General features: G+C 44.1%; 2 protein-coding genes across 2 annotated transcripts in view; one reads left to right on the forward strand and one right to left on the reverse strand.

Annotated features, from left to right (window-relative positions):
• LOC130557097 (uncharacterized) overlaps positions 1–17,278 on the reverse strand; it is a 236,932-nt gene that overhangs the window by 106,565 nt on the left and 113,089 nt on the right. The window lies entirely within an intron of this gene.
• LOC130554877 (uncharacterized) overlaps positions 1–17,278 on the forward strand; it is a 92,689-nt gene that overhangs the window by 58,544 nt on the left and 16,867 nt on the right. Inside the window, exons 1-2 of the mRNA XM_057334796.1 lie at positions 8,048–8,161; positions 11,758–12,038. Of these exons, the coding sequence (XP_057190779.1) occupies positions 12,005–12,038 (34 nt within the window). The 5' untranslated portion in view covers positions 8,048–8,161; positions 11,758–12,004. Of the gene's footprint in view, positions 8,162–11,757; positions 12,039–17,278 lie in introns of the transcript that reaches the window.

Consider the following 17,278-nt stretch of genomic DNA (forward strand, 5'->3'; position numbering starts at 1 on the left):
AGTATCACCAAACAGCCCCCCCTTGCGAGATGGGTGCGTCGAGAAAGCGGACCTTCTCGGCGTTACTCATCTGTGCAAGGTTCGGCCAGAGGTGTCTCTCATGGACCACAAGTGTGGACATCGCCCGACCCAGGGCCCGTGGTCACCTTGGTCGCCCATAGAGCGAGGTCGGTGGTGGCGCGGAGTTCCTGCATAAGCGCTGGGTCGGTCTTACCCTCGTGGAGCTCTCTCAACACCTTGGTCTGGCAGGAGCCATAGCGTGGAGAGAGGAGGCAGCGTGGTCCGCCGCAATGTAAGCTCTCGACACCAGAGATGCCGAGACCCCACATGCTTTGGACGGGAGTCTAGGTCGAGCCCCCCAGGTGGCCGCCGCCTGCGGGCATGAGTGCACCGCGGCGGCATACTCCACCTGGGGGACATCGACGTATCCTCTAACTGTCTCACCCTCGAGGGAAGAGAGGGTGACAGAACTTTGTTTGACGTGAAACGTGCCGGAAAGGGGGCATTCCAGGTCTTACTACGTAAGTTCCTCATGCACTTCCGGAAAACACGGCACTGGGGGCGGGCGCAGCTTGGAGCCGCGCTCAAGCCCGAGGCACCTTGTAGCCAGCCGCGAGCGCTGGGAGAGGCAGTGTGGGCACTGCAACCCAACGCTCACGGCGGCCCGGGATAGCATGGCTGACATTTCGACGTCCGCTTCTTCCTGGGCTCGACCCCCCGAGGGAGGGAGCCCGAGGAATCGTCGGAGTCGGATGGCAGTATGTCTCCCCCAGATGCTGCAAGAGACATCTCATCATCACGCATCATGTCCGAATACGTGGTTGAGGAATAAGACGGTGGGACTGTCTCCGGGGGAACGGTCAGACGAGCGAGACGAGGTGCGAAAGGTCCGTTAGCAAGTGGCTGGTGGATTGACGCTCACAGTAATCCTCATATCACCGTAGTCCTGCCGTCACGGAATGGGCAGCAGACGAGGTGGTGGCTGAGTCCCGTGGGAACACAGCCACCCATGACGCAACGTCTGAATCGTCAACCGCTCGCAGTGCCGGCAGGACGTATCCACAACGTCTGCCCCAGCGTACTGGAAGCAGACATCATGTCCGTCCCCCTCCTCGATGAGTGTGTTGCACCCATGAGAACAGCGGGACATGCCACGCTGGAGAAATTTGCTCTTTTAGAGAAAAACACTCGAACACTTCTGGCACTGCCGAGACGCCCAGGGGAAGTCGCTGCAGGAAGGGACAGTCCGCTGCACCACGTTGTAACATTCCAGCAGTAATTCGAACTAGAATTTGATGTCTCGAAGTCGATCAGTGTGAAGGCTCCGAAGAACAAAAGGTGAATGAATGCAGCACGGCGTCTCACTTTTATACCCGGACATCCGTGTTAGCAAAACAATATTTGCGGTTTGTCTTTTGGATAATTAGGTGTGAATTCGAGGCACATGTACCTAGTTTATTTATCACCACTCACCTCCACGCCAAGACAAACGCTACTGGAAAGGAGGGAGGGCTTCACTTCTGCGGCTCTCTGCCTGATGTGCCAAACGTGCTGCACACAGCTGTGCTCAGTGTGCTGCGCGTGCTAGTTATGGGTTGTTCTTGAACGATTCGTTCATTTTGAACGAATCTTAATGTGACTCGGGAAGAACGAGTCGTCTCAGGGAGTGATTCATCCAGTCGCGCATGCGCATTGCGCAACATTCTATGGGTCCTGTGACAAAAGAACGAACGACTCAAACCCGAAGACCCGGGAGGTGAACTAATCAATTCTCTTTCCGGCTCAGACTGAATTGGTTTAGCTTACGAAGCTGTCACGTTGTGAACGAACGAGTCAAACCCGAGGACTTGTCAGATAAGAGGTGTGGTGAACTAATCATAGACTAAAGACCCAGGTAAACAATGAATTAATCTTTTCTGTTTCTTATAGCATTATAGTTTTGTATTGTTTGTAATGTGATCAACATTTGCATAAGTAGTAGATGTGTTAGGAAAGTAACATGTAACATTTTAATTATATTTTGCTAAAATGAACGAAATGAACGATATGACTCGAAAAAAGATTCTTTCATTTTGCTGAACGAGACTCAAAGGTCCGAGTCAGTAAAATGATCCGAACTTCCCATCAATAGCGCATGCGTGTGCCCGCTATGCGCTGCTGCGCGCCTGCGTGGAGACGCGGATGGAGGAAAGGCATCGGAACTCTCAACATTTCCCGACCTGACCTGAGAAGTTCTATTTGTCTGACAGGGAAAGCTGTGCACGAACAGAAACACATATATTCATTTATTTTTAAAAATCCCCCAAAAAAGGGCACTTTCTCTCAAGGATGAAAAAGGGCCTGGGCTCAAGCCCCCAAAGCCCCCCCCCTCTGCACGTGCCTGCATTGCTTCATTAATATTCATCATGGTATTTGCATACTGAGCATACACAGACATTACAAACCTACTAGTGCCTATTAAGCTCAGGATATCTGTGATCTAAAAAGTTACTAGTAACTAAAAATAAGTTCTAGTTCTGATTTCTCTGAACTAGTGAAGTATAATTAAATACTAGTCACATTGAAAATAAGAACTAGTATCTAATGATTAAATACAAGTATCTAATGAATAAGCACTAGTGTCTAATGATTAAGTACTAGTATCTATTGAACAAGTACTAGTATCTAATAAATAAGCACTATTATCTAATGAATAAGTACTAGTATCTAATGGAATAGTTAATAGTAACTAAAAAATAAGTACTAGTTGCCTAAAAATAGATACTAGTAAACGTAAAGGATTAAATGACAAAAGCGCATGCCATAGTGAATGTCTCCTTCGGGTGCTGTAGTAGTGGACTTAATGAATGCCCTCCCTTCAGGTATGTGAAAGCTGTTTTATTGCAAACAGAATGTCTAGCTCCGTTTAGGGGTTTGACGATTGGCGGGTGGTTTGAGTAATGTGTTTTCCCTGTACTTCAGTCTTGCAGCGGGTTGTTTGAAGGCTGTGCATTCTGGCCTGTGAACTGATTGTAAAGCTCGTCTATCCTCGTTTGGTAAATCCGGCATGTGGGCAACTCAACTCACCTCAACTCACTTTTATTGTCACATCACCACGTGTGGTGAGTGAAAGTCTTGGGTGCGTACTCCATGCAAAGTAGAATGCAGTTGGGCAGACAACAGTATGACAAACAACCGTATGACTTTACAGACTTAAAGGCGCAGTTCGTGAAAATCAGCGGCCACAAGCGTTGTATTATAGTTTTGCAACGAATCTCTGAGTCATTTGCCCACCCCCTCCCTTTCGAATGACGACGGCGGCCGCAACAGTGAAAAAAGATGTCGTCTACTGAGACAGCGGATAGCAGTGATACAAGCAACGATGTTTCTTAACGAAGGTAAGGCAATATATTAACGTAATTAATCATTTAATATGTATTCTATTGCGGAAGTTACTGTTACAATTCTATAATTAGATATATTTCTTGCGTGCTATCTAGTACACGCTGAGAGTAGTGAAGTAACTAAAGTTAGCTAAGGGCAGTTGTGGCCTAATGGTTAGAGAGTCGGACTCGTGACCAGAAAGTTGCCGGTTTGATTCCCAGGGCCGGCGGGTAACGACTGAGGTGCCCTTGAGCAAGGCACCTTACCCCTACTTGCTCCCCGGGCGCTGCAGTGATAGCTGCCCACTGCTCCGGGTGTACGTGTGTTCACCACTTGCTGTGCGTGTGTTCACTACTCTCTGGATGGGTTAAATGCAGAGGTCACATTTCGTTGCCTTGTACCTTCGTACATGTGCAATGACAATAAATTGAATCTAAATCTAAAAAAAAAATCTAATCGAAATAGCAACGCTGTTCAAAGCGTTTGATCTGACAGCGACATAGGCAGTTAGGTGTAAGTTAGTAGACGTTTGTCTCCCCCTTTGTAAAGTCAGGAACAACCGGAGTACGTACCGCAGGGACGGAAAAACATTATTATTCAGAGGTTATATGGCCATTGGTATAAAATGCTAACGTTACCGTTTCAACAAAACAGTTGTTTGGTAAACATTGAAAAAGTGGAAACATTGAAAATGTTGAATTATCTTACCAGTCTAGCAGAAAACAGGCAACTTCGGCGTCGCCTTGAAAACATTTGTCTTTCAACAGTGCCTTCCATCTGGTAATAGATACACCGATGTTTATCCTGGATTTCTGCCGCCGTTTGTCTCTAATTCGTCTGGCAGCATCACGTTTGCGCTTCTTTGACGACGGAGATTCACGCTCACAATACGCATGGTCCTCCATTTTATCAAAACTTCTAAGACAGAACAATCAGTTGCTTCAGCTAGACGACGACTACTCCTCCTCCTCTCCGTACTACGACTTACTACTTTGTGCGTCTTCAACTCAGTGATGACGCAAGCTGCGTCTAAAAACACACATGAAGACCAACATATACGAAACGCGCTCTGTAGAGCTGTTTGTCCGTTAGAGCTTACTGTACAAAACATGGCTGCGCAACATAACAAATTCCATGTAGATAGACCCGCTCCCTATGTAGATACAACTGGTTTATTCTAAGGTAATAAAAACATAACTTTTCATTACGTAAGGTTTTTATACACATCTAAAGACACAGTTTTGTATGTTTATTGCATTTCTGTTAATAGATCATACAAAACATACCGCACTGGACCTTTAAGTGACAGTATGTAGTGCAGAAGAACAGTGCAAAGTATAAATAGACAGACTGTACAAAAAAGACAATATACATTATACACATATGGACAGTATATACACAATATACATAAGATATACCCATTAGACGTTGAACATACACATTAAATATGCAGGTGTACACATGAACGTGTATGTATAATGGATCAACCATATAGTGCACATAGTACAGATATACTGTAGGTATGTAAGTTTGGTAATGGATGGTTATTGCATGAGGTGCAATGCATGATGCATTATAGTCCATGAAACTGTAGTGCATGTTAAAAAGAAGTGTGAGCGTGTGGAGTGTCTCAGTTTTTGATGTTGAGCAGTCTAATAGCCTGAGGAAAGAAGCTGTCCTTCAGCCGGTTTGTGCGGGACCGGATGCTCCGGTATCGTCTGCCCGAAGGCAGCAAGGAGAGCAGCCTGTGATTCGGGTGGCTGGAATCACTGATGATCTTCCTGGTTTTCCTCAAACACCGCCTGGTGTAGATCTCCTGGAGAGATGGAAGCTCATCTCCCACAACACCACGGGCAGTTCACACAACCCTCTGCACTGCTTTGAGGTTTCCGGTTTCCGGCGGTGCTGTTTCCATACCAGGCGGTAATGCAGCCAGTTAGAATGCTCTCAACTGTGCAGGTAAGAAAGGTTCTGATTTTTTGGCTCATCCCAAACTTCCTCAGGCGCCTGAGGAAAAAGAGGCGCTGGTGTGCCTTCTCTAGCACTGCATCAGTGTGAACAGTCCATGTGAGATCGTCAGTGATGTTAACCAGTGATGTTTGCTGCTGCGCGCTGCAACTATTTAAGGGACTGCTGCTGTTGTCTGCATTCTTTGCTTCTAGTTCACTTTATTATTTGACCTCACAGGGGTGGAGGATCATCCAGTTTACCAGAGTTGGCGTATATATTACGCGGTCGCTCCCTACGAGTCCTGTCTTCCACGTAGTTTGCCCGGAGCTCTTTCTTTGTTTTCGTTTTCTTCTTTTCCTTTTGCATATTCATATACAGTATTGTTGATTGTGGTGCTGTTTATCCGTCGTTGCTTTATGGTGGACCCGATTTGATTGATTTTCATTTACTTTTGTTTGTAAGATTGATTTTGTTTTTGATTTTTCTTCAGGAGCTGGGGTCCCACGGGTGTCAGATCTTTTGTGGTGGTGCTGCTTCAACGTTTGCCGTGTGACACTCTTGAAGTGTATGATTATGTGATCTGAGTTCACGGTGGGGTGTGGAAGTGTGCTTTTGGATAATTAGTGCTAGTGATCACTCACGTGGCTACCCTCAGCCCTGTAAGTTGGTGTATTTTGATTTTGTTGGTTTTGTCTAACATGTTTTTCTGTGGTTGTGTTTTTTCTTTTTGTTTACTATTCGAATCAGTGGTCAGTCACTGCATTTCTAATAGTGAGGATATTATTTTCTTTTTGCTGTATAGTTGTTTTGTGATTCAGTATAATTTGAGGGTTTTTTTTGACATAATTTTGAGTGTATTTTTGTTGATCATTTGAGAGAGTTGCCAGGAGTGGCACCGCATGATTGAGGCTATTTTAAGTGACTTTGCTATCTTGAATTCAATTTGTGAAAAAAAAAATATTTTTATGATACCCGCGGTTCCTATAAGAGAAGCGAACCTGTGTGACCTAATAACAAGCATTAGGGTTTATTTCTATTTCCTGGATGAAACCCTCCCAGGTGGCGTAGTCACCAAGAGCTATGCAAAACAGCCATGAGGTACATTTATCGACATCACAAACCAACAAGATCAAAACAAGACCCCACATTCCATCTTTGATCGCAATATTCTGTTTCGAAAAGTGATGTGATTGTCCTGAGATCATTTCAGTTCACTCGTAATAAAATCCAGGCAACCAAATTTGTATATCCAAAACATACAAGTGAAGACTCTGTGATGAGCACGGCAGGATTTTCCTACTGAAAACAAACACTGGAAACACTCAGAGAGCAAACAAAAGATTGTAATACTAGTTTTCAAGAATTATAGATTTATAAATGGCAGCAATGTTGAAAAGATGACTGAAACACAACAATTGATCATTGAGATGCTAGACCGGATGCGACCGCCGCATCCAGTGTGGACAAAATGTAAAATAATAATGCGTTCTACTGTCTTTTATCTTGTCGCGCTGCGTCCTGTGTAGACAAGGCGTTACTCAAACTGCGTTAAGGCTTGCTCTTGAATCTTTGATTTGATGTTAAATCAAATAAGAACTTTTAGAGTATTAATGCTGTTTTGCTTTAAATAATAGTTCAACGTATGTGTAGAATAATATTGTTGCCATTTAAAATGCATTTTCATGTGATTTTTTTTCAGTGAAAAATCAAGTTCAATGGTTGAGTTGGTCATGAATTATTTTAATACTTTATGCTATAATACCATTAAACATCTCTGGGTTTAATCGTCTGTATGAAAGTGTCTTTATTCTGAAGTCATAACACAAAACATGATGAGAGTGATTATCAGGAAGAGAAAACACTGCTGTGAGTTCAGAAGAAATGACTTTCTGTCAGTCTTTTATTGTCTTTTCATTGTTGAAGTAGGTCAATGATCAAAGTGAATCAACACAAGTTGTTTTCTTTATCTGGCGGTTTCCTGGTACTAACACAAATATGATCCTCATTTCCATGTGCGATTGAACATTCACACAATGTTCAGGACACCAGATTTAATTTGTAAATAAGACTTGATGTAATAGATAAAGTTGAGTTGAGAAGCTTCTCAAACTGTGGGTTTGGGATGATGTCACTCATTGAAAATCATTTGACCTTGTTTTGATGAATCATATGTAGCAGAGTGAATCACTTGTGCCTGTGTGGCCAGGTGATTTCACTCACTTTAATTATCAGACTCGAACTTGGTAGCATATAAGGCGGAGAGCTGTGCACTCGGACGTGTGCCATGGTTCATACCGCCCCTCGGTGACGTCATCTGTGGTCGCCGAAGTATGCCGTCTATTGTCGGCCGGATCCTGGCTGCCCGTTCCCCCTGTTAGGCTCATGTTATACTGCTGGTTGAGGGATCGCCGTGAATGGCGTGGGCTGCAGGGTTCGCTGCGTTTCACGACCGTGTAAAAGGAATGTCAATGACCTTTTGGAGTTAGTAGTGATGTGCCGTGACCATGTTGCTGTTTTGCCCTGCTGTTAGACCCCGCTGACTTGCCCGTTTGTTCTCTGCAGAGTTTGGCATCGCTTGGCATCCTGTGTCGGCGTTTTTCTGTTTGTAGTAACCGACTGGTTTCAAAGCTTATATTGGGCCTGCCTTTCAGCGTTAAGCTCTGTTTTCGGCATCCACAGATGCCGGGTTCTTTTATACATAAATTCTCTGTACTGTTGCCATTCTTTTGTTTGTATCTTGCCTCACGTTGTTTTGTTATTTCCGCACCGCTTAGGTTGCGGGGCAGATACGTTAAGTGTGTTGCTGTTTGGCGGTGTGAAACAACTAACTGTTGCATTGGAACGTGAGGTAAGTTTTGTTTCTTGTTTATTATTTTATGTGTTAAACCAAGATTTATATTTTCGATTGTTGACTTGGATTTTGTTTGTTTATTAATTTTTTGATTGGGGTATCTGGAGTGAGGGAAACTGTACATTGTGTACATATATACTGTACATATATACCTATACCTATATATATACACTCACCTAAAGGATTATTAGGAACACCTGTTCAATTTCTCATTAATGCAATTATCTAATCAACCAATCACATGGCAGTTGCTTCAATGCATTTAGGGGTGTGGTCCTGGTCAAGACAATCTCCTGAACTCCAAACTGAATGTCAGAATGGGAAAGAAAGGTGATTTAAGCAATTTTGAGCGTGGCATGGTTGTTGGTGCCAGACGGGCCGGTCTGAGTATTTCACAATCTGCTCAGTTACTGGGATTTTCACGCACAACCATTTCTAGGGTTTACAAAGAATGGTGTGAAAAGGGAAAAACATCCAGTATGCGGCAGTCCTGTGGGCGAAAATGCCTTGTTGATGCTAGAGGTCAGAGGAGAATGGGCCGACTGATTCAAGCTGATAGAAGAGCAACTTTGACTGAAATAACCACTCGTTACAACCGAGGTATGCAGCAAAGCATTTGTGAAGCCACAACACGCACAACCTTGAGGCAGATGGGCTACAACAGCAGAAGACCCCACCGGGTACCACTCATCTCCACTACAAATAGGAAAAAGAGGCTACAATTTGCACGAGCTCACCAAAATTGGACAGTTGAAGACTGGAAAAATGTTGCCTGGTCTGATGAGTCTCGATTTCTGTTGAGACATTCAAATGGTAGAGTCAGAATTTGGCGTAAACAGAATGAGAACATGGATCCATCATGCCTTGTTACCACTGTGCAGGCTGGTGGTGGTGGTGTAATGGTGTGGGGGATGTTTTCTTGGCACACTTTAGGCCCCTTAGTGCCAATTGGGCATCGTTTAAATGCCACGGCCTACCTGAGCATTGTTTCTGACCATGTCCATCCCTTTATGACCACCATGTACCCATCCTCTAATGGCTACTTCCAGCAGGATAATGCACCATGTCACAAAGCTCGAATCATTTCAAATTGGTTTCTTGAACATGACAATGAGTTCACTGTACTAGAATGGCCCCCACAGTCACCAGATCTCAACCCGATAGAACATCTTTGGGATGTGGTGGAACGGGAGCTTCGTGCCCTGGATGTGCATCCCACAAATCTCCATCAACTGCAAGATGCTATCCTATCAATATGGGCCAACATTTCTAAAGAATGCTTTCAGCACCTTGTTGAATCAATGCCACGTAGAATTAAGGCAGTTCTGAAGGCGAAAGGGGGTCAAACACCGTATTAGTATGGTGTTCCTAATAATCCTTTAGGTGAGTGTATATAGGGCAGTTGTGGCCTAATGGTTAGAGAGTCGGACTCATGACCAGAAGGTTGCCGGTTCGATTCCCAGGGCCAGTGGGTAACAACTGAGCAAGGCACCTGACCCTGCTCCCCGGGTGCTGCAGTGATAGCTGCCCACTGCTCTGGGGGTACGTGTGGTCACCACTTGCTGTGCGTGTGTTCACTACTCTCTGGATGGGTTAAATGCAGAGGTCACATTTCGTTGCCTTGTACTTGAACATGTGCAATGACAATAAAGTTGAAACTAAATCTAAAATCTAAATCTAAATATATATATATATACACACACTGAGGTGCTGTGCAATTATTATTTGTTCCTGATTTTTATGTGTGTATGGTGTGGTTTGGCATGTATTTGTTAAGTCTGCAACAAGTTAGCCACTCCAGTCCCTTCATTTTTAGAAGAGTCTTTGTGTGTTTTGATATATCCCATTGGTAACCCAGCAGTTGATTTTAAACATTCCTTTTGATATATTTTTATTAATTTAAAAATTAATAAAAAGGCTTTTGTACATTTTTACCCACGTCCCTCGCCTGACATCTTTTGGTAATGAACCTGTGTCCTTACTTGCATTTCTGTTCCTCACGTGGTCGTGAGGTGGAGTAGTCGACTGTTATAAGAAAACTAGGCTTGGCGCATTATCGCCGGGCCTTTTGGGCATAACCACTCGTGGCGTGCACTCATCGCGCTATACTCTCCTCGCCCTTCGTGGTCGGGCGGCCTGCTACACATATAACATTTACATTTACATTTAGTCATTTAGCAGATGTAGATCTGGGTGTCGTCAGCATAACAGTGATATGAGAAGCCGTGTGCCCATATGATGGGTCCCAAGGATGTCGTGTAGATGGGAAAAAAGCAGCAGTCCAAGCACCAATCCCTGAGGGACCCCAGTGATCATGTGGTGAGCAGTGGACAGCGAGCCCCTCCATGACACCCTGAAGGATCTGCCAGAGAGGTAGGATTTGAACCAGCGGAGAGGAGAGCCTGAGATTCCTAGAGATGACAGGGTTTCTAGCAGTATCTGGTGATTGACAGTATCAAACGCTGCAGATAGGTCTAGCAGAATCAGGACCGAGGATTTAGATTCCGCCTTGGCTAGCCGCAGTGCTTCTGTAACCGATAGCAGTGGAGTCTGAGTGGAGCGGTTTGTTTTGAAGCCAGACTCATTGTCATCCAGTAGTTTATTCCGGGATAGGTAGGACGACACCTGGCTGAAAACTGCCCTTTCAAGTGTTTTTGCAATAAACGGGAGGAGAGAGACAGGTCTGTAACCGTCGGTAGTAGAGGGGTCCAATGTGGGTTTCTTCAGTAGGGGCGTGACCTGGGTCTGTTTTAACGTGGATGGAAAAGTGCCGGTGAGCAGGGAGGTGTTGATGATGTGTGTGAGTGCAGGAGTGAATGTGCTGGATGTGGCCTGAAGGAGATGGGAGGGGATTGGGTCAAGGGGACAGGTGGTGGGGTGGCTGGAGAGAAGTCTGGTGACTTCAGTGTCAGTCAGTGGGGTGAAAGAGGAGAGTTCAATGTTTGAAATGAGGGAGGTGTGTACCGAGGTCTGAGGTGCTGGGAATTGTTTGCTGATGGATGATGTTTTCTCAGTGAAAAATACAGCGAAGTCCTCTGCAGTCAAAGATGAGGTGGGCGGGGGAGGAGGGGGGCAAAGAAGAGAGTTAAATGTCTTGAAAAGCTGCCGAGTGTTAGGTGCATTGCTCACCTTGGTGGTATAGAAAGACGTTTTGCTGTGGTAACACTAGCAGAGAAAGAGGAGAGTAGTGATCTAGTAATCAGTTTATTGTAATGAATGACTAGCAATGACACTCACTATTAAATATCTTAGTATTACAATTAACCTTTACATTTTAGTCACATAATGACAAGAAAAATAAAAACTACTACAGACTACAGTATGTAAATGCTCTTCTAGGAGAGACAAATGTGTACTTTTACTCATATTTCTATAGACAATTCTATTTATTTGATATGAATGTTATATCTACTAAAGTTCACCCAAAAATGGTCCTCATTGACTTGACCATAGTATTTTTTATTCCTATGGAACATCAATGGGGACCCTTTTTTGGCTGATCTCTTCCTTTAATATAACAAATGTATTTATTTATACAGTATATTGATTGATTGAATTATTATTCATATAAAAATGTTTTTATGGATCTACAGGTTGATTATACCTGTCCACAGAAAAAGTTTGAGAAATATTTTACGCATTCATTGGATGTTCAGTGCTGACGTCATCATGAGGGTGGAGAGAGTGACAGTCAAATGTCCAGATGGATGTTTTGATGTATTTCTAGAAGAGTGAAGAAGAGAGGAGTGAAATCTTCATGTGTAAGTTCTGCTCATAACCCAGAAGAAACTCAATTCTCTTCTCTTCTCCTTTCTCATATTCCTTTTGTTCAGCAGAGACATGGACAAACTCATTCATCTGATCTTACTCTCTGGTGAGTACACCCGGGGGTTTGGGATTTGTTATGTGGCGGGGCTGTGTATATAAGGCTTATATTCAAATTAATTGACAAACTATAAAATATAAGTCAAGAGAGCTCTCTGCTTTGAATAATAAAATTCTAGATGCCAGCAGTGTACAAAGCTACATGTGTTAGGAATAAAATATCTCTGTATAGGCATGTGCCCTCTTTATTATCATTATATTATTATCTATTAACATTCACAGAATTTTTTGTGTGACCTGTATATTTCCAGTACATTTCTGTCAAAACTTCATACAACATTCACAATGATTGAGATGACCCATGAATTTGTGCATCGTTGCTGCCACACACACCATGAGCAAAACCGTTTTTAATGCTTGAATTTGATTAAAATGAGAGCATTTGGAAGTCGAGCCTTTCTTCACAAACGGCTCATTATGACTTGAAACGTTAAAACAACATTGTGCACCGGACAAGAAGCAGCGCCACAACGGACTGCCACTCCATAACACCAGAAGAGCCGCACACTGGTGGGGGAGCAGAGTGAGACCCTCAGCCTATGTAGGGCCATATGAAATCCCAAATTCTGTTTTTTCCGTTTTTATTTTTCTGGATTGTGTGTTTTCCGTTTTTTACTGTACAATAGTAAGTAATATATTTACCCACATGAAAAATACTTCAGTAAACTAAACTGTAGTATTCATTTATTAAAAAACCTAGAATGGATACTTTGAACAATACCATAAGGAAAACATCTGTAATAGGGTATAATGTACTTAACTATGCTAATAAATCTTCCTAGTACATTTTTATTTTTTAGTTTATTTTCAGGTCTGCTTAATTTAATTACTATTTTTTAAATAAAGTAATATTTTAAAAAAGTGCTCTTTTTATATTTATAATTTTAATAGCACATTCACTTCAATTTACTAAAGTAAGTAATTGTTAAACTTCAGGTTCCTTTTCAACACTAAGTTTCTTTCTGTGTGTTGGATCACCCTTAAAATCACATCATAAATAGGTTGGATGTTGTGAGAGAATTGTCGGGAAAGGTCTGCCCATCAAATTCTCAAATGGTTTTATCTCTTATCAAACCGTTTCTGCCCAATGTTTCACGTCTCCCTGTGTGGGTTGACTTTGCAAATTTTTCAAATCTATGTCAGGAACGCATGATACATGTGCAAACATCATTGTTTCTACGTCCCTACTCTGCGCTCTCTGATATGGGGAAACCTCTGCATGTTCCGCGGCCCATTTGCCCATTTCATCAGCATTTCTGTTGCCAACAGCGTCTGGTTCATCTCCTGACGCATGTGCCTTGACCTTCACTACAGCTAGTTCAGATGGCAACATTACAGCTTGTAATAGATCTCCCACCAACTCTGCATGTGATATTGGTTTGCCCTCAGATGTCTGAAAATTTCGTCTAGCCCAAGTCTGGGCGAAGTCTTGAATGACCCCGAACACATATTTGCTATCCGTATAGACGGTGGCTCTTTTGCCTTTTGTTAACTCACATGCTCTTGTTAATGCAATTATTTCTGCAGCCTATGCTGAGTTATGGTTCACGCGATATGCCTCCACCCTCTCACCCTCCTGTGTCACAATGGCATATCCACACAGATACACTCCATCAGACGGTCTTGAACATGAGCCATCAATATATAAGTGCTCCCCCCATCCAGGGGCGTATCTTTCAGATCAACCCTGGCCGAAGTGGACCACTCAATATCATTCATGCAATCATGAGGTACAGTTTCAGTTATCAATGTGGATAAGCCATACAGCGACTGAATTGCTCTGGCTAGAAACCGAAGTGGGCTTAATGGTTAAATGTTCTGTGGCTAGCAGCGTTGCTTCATAGCCAGACCTCCTTTGGGCCGTCATGTGCTGTCATGTCTTCAAATTGTGCAAAATAACACCCACCTGGTGAGTGGTGTATAAAATCAAAGGATGTGATAAAACAATTTTCTCAGCCATTCTTACCATCTCCGCAGCCACAGCACGAAGGCATGCAGGCATACCATGGACTATCGGGTCTAATTGTTTGGACAAATAAGAAACAGGGCATAGTTTGCCACCATGCTCTTGGGTCAAAACGCCCATTGCAACACCCATAGCCTCCCCCGCATACAAGTGAAACGGCCTTGAATAGTCTTCAATAAATAAAATGTTCTTCTGCTTCAGAAGTCCAGTTCAATGAGTCCCTCGGACCCATGCCATGTTGAATGAGACATCGTAGGCCTTTGTCATGATATGCACAGTCAGGTATCCATGCACGGCAATAGTTCACCAACCCCAAAAAACTTTGTAGCTGTATCACAGTTGCTGGAGTACGCATAGTCTTTATCAGCTGCACCCTCTCAGCTGAAATGGCCTTCATGCCCGGTGAAATGATGTGGCCCAGGTAATGAACTTTGGGTTGCACCCACTGCAGTTTGTCATTCGATGCTTTAAATCCAGCGGTCGCAAGCACATTGCAGACAACAATTGAAGCCTGCAAACAGTCAGCCTCAGTTTCAGCGGAGATTAAAATGTCATCAGTATACTGTAGGACACATACCGTGGACAGCAGGTCAGTTATTGTGTCCAATACACGTTTCACTGCAGCGGAGAAGACGGCTGGGCTGTCAACAAAACCCTGAGCAAGGCATGTCCAGGTCAGCTGCGTACCTTTAAATGTAAATGCAAACAACGGCTGAGTATCTGCATGGACGGGGATAGAGAAGAAAGCTGCACACAAATCCACCACCGTGAAGTGGGTGTGATTGTGTGGTATTGAATTTAGAATAGTTGGAACATCAGGCACAATCGCCCTCAAGTCTTGTGTCAAACGCCAACTTGTTCCATCAGCTTTCCTGATGGGATTGATTGGTGTATTGTAAGGTGAGTGAGTGGGGACAATAACCCCTTGTTTCAAAAAATTATCAATTACCGGTTGAATACCCTCAACCTTTTCAGGTGACAATGGGTATTGTTTCATGTACACAGGCTTCTGTGTGATCAATTTCGCCTTGTAAGGGGGTATACCATCAAGGCCTGATTCATCTTTATACTGTGACCACAACGCCGGGTTTACCTCAGCAATGTTGTGTTTAAATTGTTGTGGTTCGTCATTACACATGAAGAGTGGCATTAATTCCACAGTTGCCTTTGAGACATCGGAAAGCAAAGAAAAATGAACAGAGCTGTCTGAAAATACAATCTCAATGCCAAGTTTATGCATGAGATCTCCGCCCAAAAGATTCAATGGTGAATTTGGAGTAATTACAAATTTGTGAAAGAAAGGCAGATGATTAAGTGCCCTTACTTCAATGGCAGGTGTCATGTGACAAATCACTTCAGTCCCTGAAACTCCAACAGAGCGCATAATGCGATTTGTGATCGGCCCTTCATAAAATTTAGCAGAAATAGATGAACCAGTGTCGATTAAAAATGAGTAATCTACCCCATTTTCTTCTAAATTTACAATGGGTAGTTCATCTGTGCGATGGCTAAAAGAAAAACAAATCATTGACTGTGCATCTGGACTGACATCGCTCTGTGGGCACCCCTAAGCATGTTTTGAATTATTTTGTTCACCCCTCTTGTTCACCCAAGACACCTGATATTGAACCACTGCCATATAGTGGTGCTTGAGTTTGGTTGATCTGTGGTGCTCGAGGCAGACGTCCGATATCATGTTCCTGTTTCAATCTACACTCTCTCTCCCAGTGGCCTGATTTGCCACAGTAACGACATACCCCATACCTTTTAAGACCTCCCCGAGGTGGGCCCCGATTATATTGAGGTCCGCCCCTTTGGTTCCCTCTGGTACGCACCGACACTGCAGCCATTTGCTGTTGAGAAGCTGCCAGCATAACTTCCTGTTTCGGCTTAAACAGAAAAGAAGTGAAACCACCAGATGCATCTAACTCACGAATGCGTTTGCAAAAATCTTCAACAGTTTGTTGCATTAAATTTGCAGTCGTTACACGAACCAAACGTGCCAAATCAGGATTCATATTATTTAAGCACGTATTTATAAACAGTGAGGACATTTCACCGCTTACTGGAATACGAGCATATTCTTCCCACACACGTTTAAAACGAGAAACAAAAGCAGAAGTGGATTCGCCCTTATTTTGCTTGGCATGGGTCAGATCTCTACAGACATGAGCACGGACATCTAGAAAAATGCTTAACCTGCTTCGAAGGTTTTTACATATAGTATCAATGTTTGTCATTGTTGCTGGTTGTATTCTGCCGGTTGCATGTTGCATTGTATTCTAGGACCCTCTTGGACCCAAGCCATTGATGGCTGAGCTGCAGCGTGTAAAGTTTCTTTGTTTAACTCGGGAGGGGGAGGGGGTTGTGCACAAGTGAAAAAAAGAAAGCGACGAGGGATACAAATTTGAGCATGTGCTTGGACAGAAATTACTGCTCTATCATAAGGTGGAGGTGTCTTTACGGTTGACGGCGCATCGATCGATATTTTGTTCGCTCTATCAGGACCTTGGTTCCATTTTTTTTTTCTTTTTTTTCCAAATTTCATATGATTCGCACATGTTTTTATAATCCCATTGGGGATCACACCCCATCCAGCCTTAACCATGGATTTCATTAACTCCATATCATCTTTCTTAAAAGAACCGAATCTGGGATATTCGTCAATTTGCGATCCGGCGCTTTCAGACCATCCAGCCAAATTATCAAGAAATGTTTGTGTCCAATAACCCTTGTTATTTCTGAACATAAAATCTACCGGCGTTTCAGCTGGTAGTGGTCTAGATATTTCTTGTCCCATACTCAACGAATGAACAAAGGCCCCAGGGCTTGACGCCGGCTGGAAGGCCGGCTGGACAGGGCTTGACGCTGGCTGGAAGGCCGGCTGGACAGGGCTTGACGCCGGCTGCTGTACCGGCTGGGGCGCCGGACTGGACACCGGACTGGACATCGGACTTGACATCGGACTGGACGCCGAACTGGATGCCGGACTGGATGCCGGACTGGACGCCGGCTGCACCGGACTGGACGCCGGCTGCACCGGACTGGACGCCGGCTGCACCGGACTGGATGCCGGCTGCACCGGACTGAACGCCGGCTGCACCGGACTGGACGCCGGCTGGATCACCGGCCTGGACGCATGACTGGACAAAAGACTGGACACAAGACTGGACACAAGACTGGACACAAGACTGGACACCAGACTGGACTCCGGACTGGACGCCGGCTGCATCACCGGACTGGATGCCGGCCGCACCGGACTG

Source organism: Triplophysa rosa, linkage group LG1 (assembly GCF_024868665.1).
Source record: "Triplophysa rosa linkage group LG1, Trosa_1v2, whole genome shotgun sequence".
Classification (NCBI taxonomy): Eukaryota; Metazoa; Chordata; class Actinopteri; order Cypriniformes; family Nemacheilidae; genus Triplophysa; species Triplophysa rosa.